A 15,122-nucleotide genomic window follows, 5' to 3' on the forward strand; every position below is an offset into this window, starting at 1 on the left:
AATAAAACAAGGTAGGTATATATTTACACACTTTTAAAATGTCTTGTTTACATGATGTCAATTTATTTTATTTTATTTACAAATGCAAATTTATTTATTGGTAGGCCTATTTCTAACATCATTTATACCTCAAACTTAAACCAAAAAAAAAGTGTCATTGATCTAAAATGTGAATTATTCCTCGTCCTCAGCCCTGACCTCTGACCTCGTCCTCAGCCCTGACCTTGGTTAACATGGCCTACTTCCAACTCTCTGAAGCCTAATGATAAGCCAGTGGATCAACATTAACATCACCGTCTGTAGCGGGTTCATTCTTTTAACCTTTTAATCTTGAGATTGCAAGGAATCCATTTCAGGTGTACAGGTACTTAGGCTGCCACCATAATGCAATTGACAGTTTACAAAACGTTGATTGACATAGCGATCCACCAATCCAACTGCCTTTATATAGTAAACATAGATTAATTAAATTATCTTGAGACTAAACTAAAAAGAATTACAAATAATTTTGGGTGTGAATGCTACATAGTCCCAATGTAACCATTATTCAAGTGTGAATTCATACAAGAAGTCTTTTAATAATAATAATACATTTCATTTATATTATAGCACACTTTAAACTCAGTGAGATCTCAAGGTGCTTCACAGCAAAAGGAAAATAAAATAAAAGGTTTAAAACGTGAAAACATTAAAATAACATAAGAATAAAAAGGTTTAAAACATAAAAACATTTAAAATGAATAAAGAAAAAAACATAGGAACAGTAAAAAAAATCGTCGACAGCCTGGTGCGTGGGAGGGCGAGGAGGTTTTGGCTGCCAGACCTGAGTGACCTGGCAGCCAAATAATAATAATTAGATGAGGTTTGAAGGGTTGAAGTGGGACTCATGAATGGGAGTCAATTGAGACTATTCAACACAAACGGTGTCTGAGCACCCAGCATCGTGACACCTCTCACCCCAAATCACGGACTGTTTGCCCTCTTTCCCTCTGGGGGGGGCACTATGGGAATATATGTTCCAAGTCATGCAAGTTCAGGAACAGCTTCTTCCCCTCAGCGGGCATCTCTCTGAACTCTGTACCACGACGAAAGCGCCACTCATACCATATAAACTCTGAACCCCATCGCCAAGATCTACCTATTGAAGCGTTGAGAGAAAAAGACAGCCAAGATTTTACTTTAAACTAAATGACTTTTATTTGCCTGTATTCTAATTACATGCAATGCTTTGGTCCAACATTAAAACGTCAAAGTAGAACTGTAATATGTACTTTCTCAGGCAGTGCTAAGTGCAGTCATCTTATGCAGCATCACTTTTCACATCAAAACAAAAGTAGAACTGTAATGTGGACTTTCTCATATTATTAACATTGCCAAACATATTTACAATTAGCATTTTATAAAGGAGAACTGTAATATGTACTTTCTCAGTCAGTGCTAAGTGCAGTCATCTTATGCAGCATCACTTTTCACATCAAAACAAAAGTAGAACTGTAATGTGGACTTTCATATTATTAACATTGACAAACATATTTACAATTAGCATTTTATAAAGTAGAACTGTAATGTGTACTTTCTCAGTCAGTCCTAAGTGCAGTCATCTTATGCAGCATCACTTTTCACATCAAAACAAAAGTAGAACTGTAATGTGGACTCTCATATTATTAACATTATAAAATGCTAATTGTAAATATGTTTGTCAAAGTAGAACTGTAATATGTACTTTCTCAGTCAGTGCTAAGTGCAGTCATCTTATGCAGCATCACTGTTCACATAAAAACAAAAGTAGAACTGTAATGTGGACTCTCAGGGAAAGATCTAAAAATTATTTATTTATTTTTTCTTTTAGGGAAAGATCTACAGGGAAAGTCTCAAAGATCGACCAGTCGATCGCGATCGACGGGTTGGTGACCAGTGCTCTAGGCTCTGTTACCCAAACTGTACGAACTCTGATCTCTTGCCTATACTCCATTTATGTCATAACTACCTACCTCAAACTAGTCTACCCATATATCTATGTATGATAGTCATGTATAGGGGTGGGACGTTACATCGATCCAGATGGATATATCGATCTAATTATCAATGAGCCATAGGATCGATGCAATGTAAAAAGGTTGGTTCATAGCGATACTCTTATTTTGAAAATCCTGTGGCAAGTCTCATTTATGCACAAGCGCAGCTCCGGCAGCTGGATTCGTGAGAGATCATGCGAGATGTAAAAGCAGACCAACAGAAAACAACAGCGCGTGAAACGCCTGTGTGTGAAGACGTTATAGCAGGGCTCCCAGTGCGCCTATTTGGTCACATTTTGCGACCCGAAATAAGTCCCTGTTTTTTTTTTGCGCAATGATGAGTCTAACATGCTTTGCATCCTTGCCATTCGTGTATGCCCACGTCACCGTAAATACCTGCTCACAAGCACAGAGAAAACAGCGGAACAGAGTTTTAATAGTGGGGGAAGGGGGGGGGGGGGGGCAGGCTGAGCCAGTCTCTCTCTCCCTCTCTACGTTCAATGATTTTAAGTAACAAAACGTTACACTATAAAAACTAACTGGATAGTTGATGATAAACATTTAACTTCATTAGCTGAAATATTCAAAAATCATTAAGTCTGCTATAACCATTCTCCCTTTCTCTGTGTGTGTGTGCATTCGCGTCCCAGACTAGATGAGGTCAGGAGTTTGATGGTATTTACTGAGGATGGCCATGTTGATATTTAAACGTAAAAAAATATAATAATAATAATAATAATAATAATAATAATAATAATAATAATAATAATAATAATAATAATAATAATAATAATAATAATAATAATAATAATAATGCAGGACCTGTTCAGAGGTCTTTAATTGGCATGCAATTATCCTCAATGTTTAGCGTTTAGCACACACACGGTTAGCACACACACACACCGGAACACACACGCATGCATTGTCTTTGTAGGATCGCAGATGCGATTCGTCTCTGCGATTAACCCATCCCGTCGGCGTGTATCCTTTCGGCAACAAACGTTTCCTTCCGCGTTGCTCTGATTGGCCAGCGATCTACGCTCGTTTCGCCCCTACGCCGGTAGCGCGCGCATTTTGTTTTTGCGCCCACACACGCAGGTTTTAATAATAATAATAATAATGCAGGTTTTGCCACCATGCCGGTAGATAATAATAATAATAATACTTAGAATAATAATACTTAGACAAACGCACGTAATTGGCACAAGTGTAAATTATGCATTCGTCACTCAGTTTTAACATCGACGCACTTAGCTCAACTCGTTCGCCAGCTTGCTGTGGAGCCTATGGTCACAAGTTCGAATCACTCTTAGTTAATTTTTTTCTTTTTTCTTTTTACGTTTAATTAATTTATCATCTCTATATTAACGTAACTAGCTATTAGGAGTTTTTCATTGTTCAAGAGTGGATATATGTTAAATATCTGTTATGTGGTTAGGGTATGTATGTTTTTTAAATAAATGCCCAGTCTTGTGCTTTGTCACCACCTGTCAATCTGTTCTGTTATTGGTCCATGATGGCAATAAATTGATGATTTTTACAGCCTAATCTAAAACCGATTTTTTACACATTGGTTCAAACGCGATCACGGAAGGTGACAACCCTAACATGTCATGTTGTGTCACAACAGAATGAGTAGGTGAGTGTTAGGCCTACAATAAGTGTAATCTATTGATTGACTTGCGCAACCTAGTCAATTCGGTAGAAGAGTCTGGTGGGTGAGATTATGCATGACCAGCCTGTGATCTAAATACCTATGTGTTGATGGAATCACGTTAATATATAGAGAGATGAAAACAATACAATACGTTATTTCAATTGATATGAATAGCTAGTTACGTTAATATAGAGAGATGAACGTTATTTCGATTGATATGAATAGCTAGTTACGTTAATATAGAGAGATGATAAATTAACCCTTTATCTGCCAGGGATTATTCTGATCTTAATCACCTCTCTACCACCACTGTAAGTCTATGGAGATGTTCCCCTTCTTTGCAGGGCTATAACTTTTTAAATTGTATTGCTAAATTGACATTACTATGGCCCATTCAACATCAAGTATCTATCGTTTAGGATGTAGCAACGTTCTACTTTTTCATTCACAGGTTCATACGAAAATACGGTCTAAAGTATAAATATGTTTTTATCGTTTTCTGCAGCATTCCATAGAATGTGAGTTATAGCCATAAATACATATATTAGATCATCAAATGTAGTTTGATACCGATTGACGTCAGATAAAAAATTTCAATTGTACAAGGTCCTAAACGTCATGCCTCATCTGCTTCCTCTGACCGTTGGGTGATCAGCGTGGAGCAGAAAGATCGCTATTATGGGATGTTGATATATGCGATCCATTTCCATGTTGTATAATACTATATACGTCCAAATAACATTGTTTATTGAGTTAGGGCAACCGATCGATTATCCAGTGTGTCGAGATGGAGCCCCGGGAGCGATAGCGAGTGGCCGGACGAAATATGGGTGAGCACCACTTCCGGCCGCTCACTTCCGGTTTTGGCAATTCGCCGATCGGCCACCAGATGGCGGTCTTGAACCGTTGGAGGGTTGAGAGGAGCTCTACAGCACCCGTCAAGTCTCCGTGGGTGAAATATGATTGCCATGACAGATTTTTGAAATATTGATCTCAAAGACTCTGTACGACGTCATTGGCAGATTACGCATGGCGGAGAATGACGTCGTAACACGTTCTTGGCGAAGAAAGGGTTAATTAAACGTAAAAAAAAATAAAAGAATTGAACTAAGAGTGATTCGAACTTGTGACCATAGGCTCCACAGCAAGCTGGCGAACGAGTTGAGCTAAGTGCGTCGATGTTAAAACTGAGTGACTAATGCATAATTTACACTTGTGCCAATTGCGTGCGTTTGTCTAAGTATTATTATTCTAAGTATTATTATCTACCGGCGTGGCGGCAAAACCTGCATTATTATTATTATTAAAACCTGCGTGTGTGGGCGTGTGGGGGCAAAAACTAAATGTGCATGCGCGCTACCGGCGTAGGGGCGAAACGAGCGTAGATCGCTGGCCAATCAGCGGAAGGAAACGTTTGTTGCCGAAAGGATACACGCATCCCGTCGTCCTTCCCCCCAAGGGCAGCCGGGAGTCGGCGAGGGCAGCGCCCGGGGACCAATCCAAGTGCTCCTGCCCGTCTTCGTCAAGGACGCCACAGCGTTAGCGATCTGTTGTTGTGCATGTTTTTCCATTGGGTTTATCTTATCGGGGGGGAAACCCTTGCGAGCACGGGCAGAACATGCAAACTCCACACGGAAGGGCCTGGGAGTTACCCCACCTGGGTAACTGGCATCATGGAAACCTGGTCCCCAAGCGGGAATCGAACTCTGGACCTTCTTGCTGTGAGGCGACAGTGTTAACCACTACACCACCGTGCCGCTCATATAATAAATGTATACATGATCATGCAACATAAAACAATTGTTGTAGGAACGGTTTGTGAGAGAGGTAGGGAGGGGTTTTAGGTTGTGTGTTGTGAGTTCCAAAAAATGTAACTTGAGTTATTAGGATGTGAACATTTTAAAGCTCAATATATCAAAACGTGGCACTTTACAGTGAACAGGAGGTCTATTTGTATATAATAAGGCCTTCCTTTGTGTCTGAATGTTGAGTCGGCACCAGTTGAGCGACAACCTGCGTGTGTTTGTGTCCTCCAGAGCCCCGGCCATGAGGTGGTGTGGGCCAAGATGAAGGGCTTCGGCTACTGGCCGGCCAAGGTACTGCAGCGGGAGGACAACCAGGTGGATGTGCGCTTCTTTGGACACCAGCACCAGAGGTTAGTAAGGCTGAGACTAGGGATGCCCCCCGGACCCCGGTTCTAAACGCGAACCGGTACTAAACTAGAAAAAAATGGAGTATTGATAAGCTCCGACGTTATCGGTACTGCTATCGATACTCGAGAAATTATTATTATTATGAGTTTTTTTTTTTTTTCGAGGAATTTAAACATTGCGAACTATCTCTCCTCTTTCTGTCTGCACGAGAAGCGAGCCGCAGCGAGCCATTACACTAGGGCTGCAACTAACGATTATTTTGGTAGTCGACTAATCTGTCTTATTTTTTCGATTAGTCGACTAATCAACGATTATTTTTGTCACACCCTCCATCTCTGTTTCCTGTGGGCGCGGCTCCTTTTCCGGGCTCCAGTGCATGTTTTACCTCACATGCTCAAGTCTGCACACCTGTGAATGTCACCCTGTTGTCCAGTCCCTCTGCCTTAACACATTGAGTGCCACGGACGCTTTTTGTCGTTAGTCCATGCCGACCTTTGAGTGCCCCCGACGCTATATAGCGTTTGTTTGCCTTTTTTTTTTTGGCGATTTGAATTCATATTTAATCAATCGAGCCTCGGGTTAGTGCTGCAGAGTCTCTCTGAGCTCAATTGGGAAGATACCGCCCCCTATCGCCTCTCCCTGTGTAACTGCACCCCATTAGTTTAGACTGATGCAGGGGGAGTGGTCAGTTTGCTCATTTTACTTTTCCGTCAAGCCAACTGAAGAGACCAAGTGATCGCCGGCCATCAGAACAGCGTGGATTATGTATTTACAGTACCAACACTGTAATCAATAAGTGTGATCGATATTTGGAATGGCGATCAGGAATTGGAATAATCTTTTTGGATAACATCTGATCTCGGGTAAGGAATTTATTTTACCAGTCTTAGGATAATCAGAGCTTTTTTCACGGAGATATAAGCTTTTGCCCTATGCGTGTGTGTGTGCGCGGTGATCGCTGATCAGGAAATGCGAGAATCGATTTTTCAGCCCGCCTCTATAGCGTGCATAAGTACACATATACTATCGATAATCTAGCGTTTATTTGAAAACTATTCATAAATAGGCCGAAAAATTTCCGTTTTTGTGTATGCTAGAATATTCCAGTAAATGCAGTTTATCACGAAATCTATATATTTTCCTTGAAAACGAGGGCTTTTCAAAATGCTATAAAACGAAAATGAACCGATAAAAAAACAATCCATTTCGACAATGTTGACTGCAAACAAGTTATTGATAAACGACAGGCAGATTAGACACATAGCCATAATTTATGCGTTCACAACGCTATCATTGAAGTGGGTTCTGGCATTCAACAGGGTTTCCAATGTTAATGGCTGGCACTCAAACTGTTAACAGTTAATTTAACATGATCCCATAGCAAATTAAAATAATGACTCATGACACATTTGAATTTGGAACTTGCTTAAATCAAAATGTATTTGAATAACAAAATACAATACAACAATCGATCATAACAAAATAAATAAATTAAATAATACAAATGAAAGTGCAAGTGTTTAAATGTAAACAAAGAAAGAAAATAAGTAGCAGCATCTGCCCCCAGCACCGCGGCTGATGGGGCTGTAACTTGGTCCAGGAGGGTGACTTGGAACAGCTGTAGGGCGAGAGGAGAGGAGGATGACGGATCAGACAGACTTCTAGGTCTTTTGTTTGCTGTGTGAGAGGAGTATGTGTGAAACTTTATTTTAGATGATGTACTGCATAATGCCATTAACGTTAAACCATGGGAAAGCTAGTTGGAACTTGGCTGACTAGGCTACAGACGGCTCACGTTAGCACAGTGTCGTGTTTTTGCAGACTGACTAGCTAAGTAAGATTGTGACACACACTGCCACATTGAGTATATGTGTATATAAAAGCAGCAACGTTGTAAGCTTGGCGCTGTTGTTTAGCTAACGTTACGTTCAGGGTTAGAAATTAACATTTTTTTTCAAGGGCTTTTTTTGCCCCCCTTAATTGATTTTCGGGGGCTTTTTTTTGTATTTCGGGGGCACTGAATTTTTATGATAAACGGTAGGTGTGGGATGGTTCACAAAATGGACGGTTCGGTTTATATATATATATATATATATAAAAAGGTTTACAGTGTTTACAGCCTTAAATAACGTTTTGGATAGTTAGTAGGGGTGGAACGGTTCACAAAATGGACGGTTCGGTTCGTATCACGGTTTTGGGGTCACAGTTTTCGGTTTGGTTCGATATACGTTGTTTTTTATTAAAAAAAAATCACTCAAATCTAAACATGCTTCTCATTTATTACATTTAAAAAAAAAATAAGGTTTACATTTACAGTGTTAACAGCCTTAAATAATGTTTGGCACACAAAGACATTGAAAAATGAAAAATATAGGCTACATTTGTCAAAGTATTAACTTAGTGCAAACAAACAATATGCTCAGCCAGCACTAGACTTTCCTTTCTATAATATAAACACAAAAAAACAATGTCAACCATGTTTAAATTCCCTGATTGTCAGTTCTTAATGGAAAGATTCGTTTTCTGCTTGAAATTATTATGTATCTACATTTATTTAGACTAACATTATTTAAATATTGAGTGCAACTGTGGTGGATTACGTAATTAGTTGAGTTGGTACGGAACCTTTTTTTGCAGAACTTAAATCCCCCCGACCCTAATATAACATGCACAACTAACCGGGTGTCGTTTGTTCATCCCACACAGCTACACTGAATGATAGCTGTAATTCAGCATAGCATATTAGCCTTAGTATGGCGGGTGCAATACTAACTGACCAGCCAGAGCTAGAAGATGCTCCCACAACATTCAAGTCTCCCGTTTGGGATAATTTCGGATTCCCAGTTAACGACAGTAATGGACAAAGACGGGTGGATCGCACTAAAGCTACGTGCCGGCTAGCCCCTTTCGTGACTGATGCAAGCCTTGCATCACAGTCACGAAAGGGGCTACGTGCCGGCATTGTTCAACTTTATTGCAAAATGTATCAATCTTAGCTAGGTAGCCAGTATGCTAAATGCTCCGCGACGCTGGTTGAACTGCCTGGGCCGGTCTGTCTGTCGAAGACGGAGGGAACCGCATCGGGCTTCAGCTGATTAGTGGTCTTCTGGACAAACCTCCCACCCTCAACAACATAATCCGAGGCAATGAAGTGTTCGCTGCAGATCTTCATTCCCTGTCCAACAGGCTGATCGCGTCGCTTGAGTGCAGCCAGCCAACGTGCCAACAACACTGTTTTTTTCACTGGTAGTTTGTGGAAATGAACCAACTTTCCTCTCTCTTTCACGCGGTAAAATTTGTTTGAACAGCCGGGAGCAATACAAAAAGAACCACCGCGGTCCCGTTTGGTAGGCAACGTTGCATTTACTGACTGACCTTCAAGACACTCCATGTTTACTAGGCAGCTAACCAGCAGTGTAAACCAGGAGCCAGACCAAACCAACACCGTGACGTCACCATCTAAAATGGCGCCGCCCATGGCGAAAACAGGGAAATTACATTTGAGTTTTCAGACAAATAAGCAGGATTTCACATTTGATTATAGGACCCTGTCTTACCCAAGGTACACAACAAACAAACTAGGCTCATATTGTTCAATGCTTCATCTCCCCTTTAACACATCCACCGCCATAAATGGCTTACGACGGGTTTGCTGATCATGCGAATTCCGCCAATCCACGGCGTACAACGTTATTGAGATCATATTTAATTTTTTTGCCATGGTATTCATAATTCCGCCACCCAGCCTCTGCTGAGAGAGTGGGACTCGGCACAACCGTGCAACGCTTCAATACCGCCGCCTGGTGGATGATCGGGCGAGTTACAACCGGAAATTGATCTCTGGTGATCTTGGTGCATCTCGGAAATCCGTCCGGCAGTCACATATTGTTGCGGGACTCTAGACAAACATCCGTGTATATGGATCGCTGCCATAACTCAATAATCGATAATGATTTGGGCGTTTATTGCGCCATACAAACCGGAAATGGATCTAGTCGATCGACGTCAAATAAGTGGGATCTTTTTCCTCCAGTCTCATCGGCGAACGGTAAGAGGACAGGAACGTTACTTTCAGCTTGATTTTTTTATTCTTTTCAATGCAAACCGCTCTGATCAATATATCACCCATACTACATAAAGCATTTACTGACGATCACGGAATTATAAACAACCCCCCCCCTCCTTTCATCCGCGCATGATGAGTCAACGTTTAGGATCGTATTCAGTTGGATTTTTTTATATAGCGTGTATCGCGAATAAACTGCAATCGATAATCTATATTATGCGTTTAGGCCTATAACTAGCGTTCTAGGAATTACTGCAGAAAACGATTAAAACATACTTATATTTTCGTATGAATATATGAATGAAAAAGTATAACGTTCCTACATCCTGAACGATAGATAATCGATGTTGAATGGGCCATAGTAATGTCAATTTAGCAATACAATTTAGCCCTGCAAAGAAGGTGAACATCTCCATAGGCTTAGACTGGTGGCAGTGATCATACATTGATGGATAGAAGCGTGGCAGTTAATGTGTTAAGAACTGACAATCAGGGAATTTAAACATTGTTGACATTGTTTTTTTTGTGTTTATATTAAAGGAAAGTCTAGTGCTGGCTGAGCATATTGTTTGTTTGAACTAAGTTAATACTTTGACAAATGTAGCCTATATTTTTCAGTCAGTTTGGTCTTTGTGTGCCAAACATTATTTAAGGCTGTTAACACTGTAAATGTAAACCTTATTTTTTTTAAATGTAATAAATGAGAAGCATGTTTAGATTTGAGTGATTTTTTTTTAATAAAAAACAACGTATATCGAACCAAACCGAAAACTGTGACCCCAAAACCGTGATACGAACCGAACCGTCCATTTTGTGAACCGTTCCACCCCTACTAACTATCCAAAACGTACCCATGTTCCGAAGCTCCGGGGTGCATTCTTTCTTTTTCTTACCCGGGCCGTTACTACAGAATGCAGTCAGACAATGGAAACGATACTGCCCCCAGCACTTCCTGTAGTGCATTGCAGTTACAAATGAACATTTGCGTCTCTGATTTTTTTATACGACGCATCGACGCAAAAATTCCCTGTCGGCGATTTTTTATGATCGACGTCGTTGATTATGTCGACTAATCGTTGCAGCCCTACATTACACACACTTGTCGCGAGCCGCTCACACTCACACATACACGGGTACTTAAGGGAGGTGCCCGTCTGTGGCTCCGTGCTGAAGCGCTCTTTAGCTACGGAGCTAACAGAGTGTACCATCCAGCAACACTGGAAACGGAGTAACGTTAACGTCATGTCGAGTTCATACTACACTACACGTATGAACTCGACATAACGTTAACGTTACTCCGTTTCCATGAAGTGTTTAATTAGCAGCAATCTGTTGTTGTTGAAAATTTTACGTTAAGTTAGGTATCCGACGCACTTCCCGCGAGGACAGGAAGCCATCATGAAATCGTTGTAGTCATATTGTAGTCTTTTAGTCTTATTAACTAAAAGATTTTAACAAAATAAAAAGCAGCAGCACTATTGCATAACTGAGTCATGTTTGCTATGTATTTCTTTCTTTAGGGGAGTAGGACATTTGTTTCACAGTTTTCGCATGATGTTTTATAGATGGCCAGGTTAACACTTTGAGTGACAGCGACGTGTTATGTCGTCATTTCATGCCCCGTTGAGTGCCGACGACGCAAATTGTCGTTTGATTTTTTTATTCGCGATCTGAATTCATATTTCATCAACCGAGTCTCCCGTTGGTACAGCAGCCCCTCTAGGAGCTCCGATGGGAAAATACCGCCCCCTATCGTCAATCCCTGTGTAACTGCAGGCCATTCAATTAGACTGGTGGATCTGTGGGGGGGGGGCTACTGGCTCCACTATGCTGGCGAGCCGTCTGATCAAGAGGGAAGTGATTGCAAGATGGAAAGCACCCTGGAATATATATTTACAGCAGCCAATAGTCAATCAATAAACGCGATCGATATTTGGAATGGCGATCAGGATTTGGAATAATCTTTTTGGAGAACATCTGATCTAAGGTAAGGAGTCTATTAGGGGTGGACGGTATAAACGGTATTAATTTGCTCTACGGTATGGATTTTGACTATACCGTGTAACCGGTAGAGCAGCTCTAAAATAGCAATGACGTCATGTAACCACAGCGCGACTATTTCAATCGCATTTGCCCCTAAAAATAGATAGAATTAGTCATAGATAATAGATATGTGCAAACTGGAAAAAGTTATTTAGGAGGCTTCGCGCAGTGGGCGTGTCAACACGCAATTGTCATTTCATAATAAACACATATCACCGCAGCACACAGCAAGTTTCAATTTCAGTTCCTGGCATTTTTAACCAGTGGAGAAAGGTAAGAGATGTCCCTATCGTTTTTCTTATATGAATTATTCTACGTTAATAAAACATACCTGGTGATCAACTACAGTTTGCTGTAAACATTATGATATGCGTGTAGTGTTATGATAACGACGGCTGCAGCGGGAGCCGGGAGGACGGCGGCAGCAGTGGATTTGCGAATAGCATGCAGCTGCAGAGCCGCAGAGCCAGCGGCGCTTTCAGGTCAGGTCCGCTCAACAGCGCCCCCCCACCCAACGGCTGAAAGCTGTGACCAGACCTGAAAGCGCCGCTGGCTCTGCGGCTCTGCAGCTACATATGCTTCTAGCAAAATCCAGCATCCAGCCCGGCTGTTTGCAATGGGAGCAGCACGGACTCGGGACTTATTTTATTTGGAATATAATGACTTTATACGCAAAAGTAGCCTAGTTTTAAGTTAAAATATTATAAATCTACATGCCTTGAGGATGTCATTCTTTATATAGCCTGCCTATCAGGCAAACAAAATTATTCTAACGGAAACACTGATACCGTGATATATACCGTTACCGTCTATGCTTCAAATTATACTGTGATATAAATTTTAGACCATACCGTCCACCCCTAGAGTCTATGTTACCAGTTCTAGGATAATCGGAGCTGTCTTCACTGAGATAACAGCGTGTCCCGTATGTGTATATGTGTGTGCTGTTGAGGAAATAAGAGAATCGATTTCTCAGCTTGCTTCTATAGCGTGCATAAGTACACATATGTGACTCGACGTGACCAACCCCGATTTGATTCGCAAGGGGGAGGTGCTCTGAAATGAAGAAAATGTCTTGCTGTTCAGAAAATCCAAAAAATCGAAATCTTGATTTTTTTTTACATATTTGAATTGTCATTAATGTGTTCCCTTATTTGCCCTTATTTGCAAACTTAAATACAACTTGTAAATGAGGTAATTATTGTTATAATAGTTCCACAAATTTTCTCTCGTGAGGAGAAAAACTACACGCGCGCGCTGTGCGGCCTGTCCGGGTAGCAAGTACTGGTACTTAAGAGGTGTTAACACTTTGGCTGCCATGGGTTAAATTCATTATCAACCGTAGGTTGCCGGCTCTATTTGTCTATAGAGAAAGTCCCCTTCTTTGCATGGCTATAACTTTTTAAATTCTATTGCTACATTGCCATTATTAGGGCCCATTCAAAGTCCTATATGTATTGTTCATTGTGTAGCAACGTTAAACTTTTTCATTCACATATTCATAGTAAAGTATGGTCTAATGTAGAGATGTTCCGATACCATTTTTTCCTTTCCGATCCGATTCCGATACCTAAGCTTTGGGTATCGGCCGATACCGATACTTATCCGATACCAGTGCATACATATATAAAAAAAATAAAAATAAAAAAATATTATATAAAATTTTTATAAATATAATTTTTTTTTAACAAATACTGTTTTATATATACTGTTTTTTAGTAATAACTAGAAAGTAATGGTATTTATTCAACAACAGGTGATTGTATAGATTTGTATTAGTATCATTAATCAATGAGTATGGGGCTTCAGCACTGCAGATATACCCTACTCCAATGATCCACACGGACATTATACGTTGCTGCACTCGCTACCCACTGGCTCTGCAGATATACCCTACTCAGTCTGTCTACAAGGCTCCGTTTCAGTAGCAGTCGGATCTGTTGTGATTTTTGCACAATAAATATTCAACATTCTCTTTTGAGACTCCGCCTCAGACTCTTATCATTTGGCACTAAAAGCTAAACATTGTCACCGATATGGCTGTCTGCAACATGTCATTAATTGTGTACGCGAGGTGGTCTCAATGACGACGTCAACATGAGCTAAGTTAGCATAGCATGAGCTGCCGGTATATGAAAAGACTGTAACGTTACTGGTGACATTGTGATTTAACGAATACTCCTTTGCCAACTTGCTGTACTTTGCTTGCAGGTCTGCAGCCATTATTGCTGGATTATATGAATAGCCCCAACTTTAGCCAAGGTAATGTTAAAGCTAGCTTTCGGTTAGCTGTTCAATGCTAATAACACCAGCCACCAAGCGAACCCATGAGCTCCCCGTCAACACCGCTCTGTCGGGACGATGACATTTAAGAAAGTATCTGCTGTTAAAATGACAAATGGCATTGACACTTTAATCGATTAAGCACCCGTTTGTTTTATAATGCTTACTCAACAGACCACAGTGTTGTTGATAAATTACGTCATATGGTATCGGAGCGCAGCATTAGAGGGTACTCGCCGATACCGATACCAGCATTTTAGCCAGTATCGGCGGCTTTTCCGATACTGGTATCGGTATCGGAACAACTCTAGTCTAATGTATAAGTATGTTTTCATCTCTTTCTGCAGCTTTCTCCAGAACGTGATATATAGCCCCAAATGCATTATATTGATGATGAAATACAGTTTGATGGCAATCAGCGCGATATAAAAAATTCCAACTAGACGTACTTCTAGAAGTTACTACACGTCATCTGATGTTGACCGGATGGGCGAGGGGGCGTTTATAATTCCGTGGGCAGCGTTATACCAATCATCTAATGTGGGTCAAATGTTGATAAAAGCACGCCGTTGGGCGATCATCGTCGAGTAGAAATTTTATCATTATGGGATATATTATTACCCGGTCCATCTCCAGCTTGTATAATGGTATATACGTCCAAATCATGTTGTTTATCGAGTTATTGGCAATCGATCGCTATGTAGTGTGACGAGCTAGAGTGCCGGAACCTATACCGAGTGTACGTACAATATGTACAATGTTCTGAGTTACCATATAATATACAATACACAATACTATGCAGTGTACTAATGTACAGTACTATCTAGTGCAAAGCAGAAATGGGATGAGGTACAATTTTAGGTACAATTTACAGTAAGGTGTACGAGTTGTAGTGCAATCCTTCA

General features: G+C 40.6%; 1 protein-coding gene across 1 annotated transcript in view; it reads left to right on the top strand.

Moving 5' to 3' along the window:
• zmynd11 (zinc finger, MYND-type containing 11) overlaps positions 1-15,122 on the top strand; it is a 162,261-nt gene that overhangs the window by 65,441 nt on the left and 81,698 nt on the right. Inside the window, exon 11 of the mRNA XM_084313668.1 lies at positions 5,709-5,827. Coding sequence (XP_084169794.1) covers positions 5,709-5,827 — 119 coding nt within the window. The remainder of the gene's footprint in view (positions 1-5,708; positions 5,828-15,122) is intronic.

Source organism: Notolepis coatsorum (genome assembly GCF_963971535.1).
Source record: "Notolepis coatsorum genome assembly, chromosome: 4".
NCBI lineage: Eukaryota > Metazoa > Chordata > Actinopteri > Aulopiformes > Paralepididae > Notolepis > Notolepis coatsorum.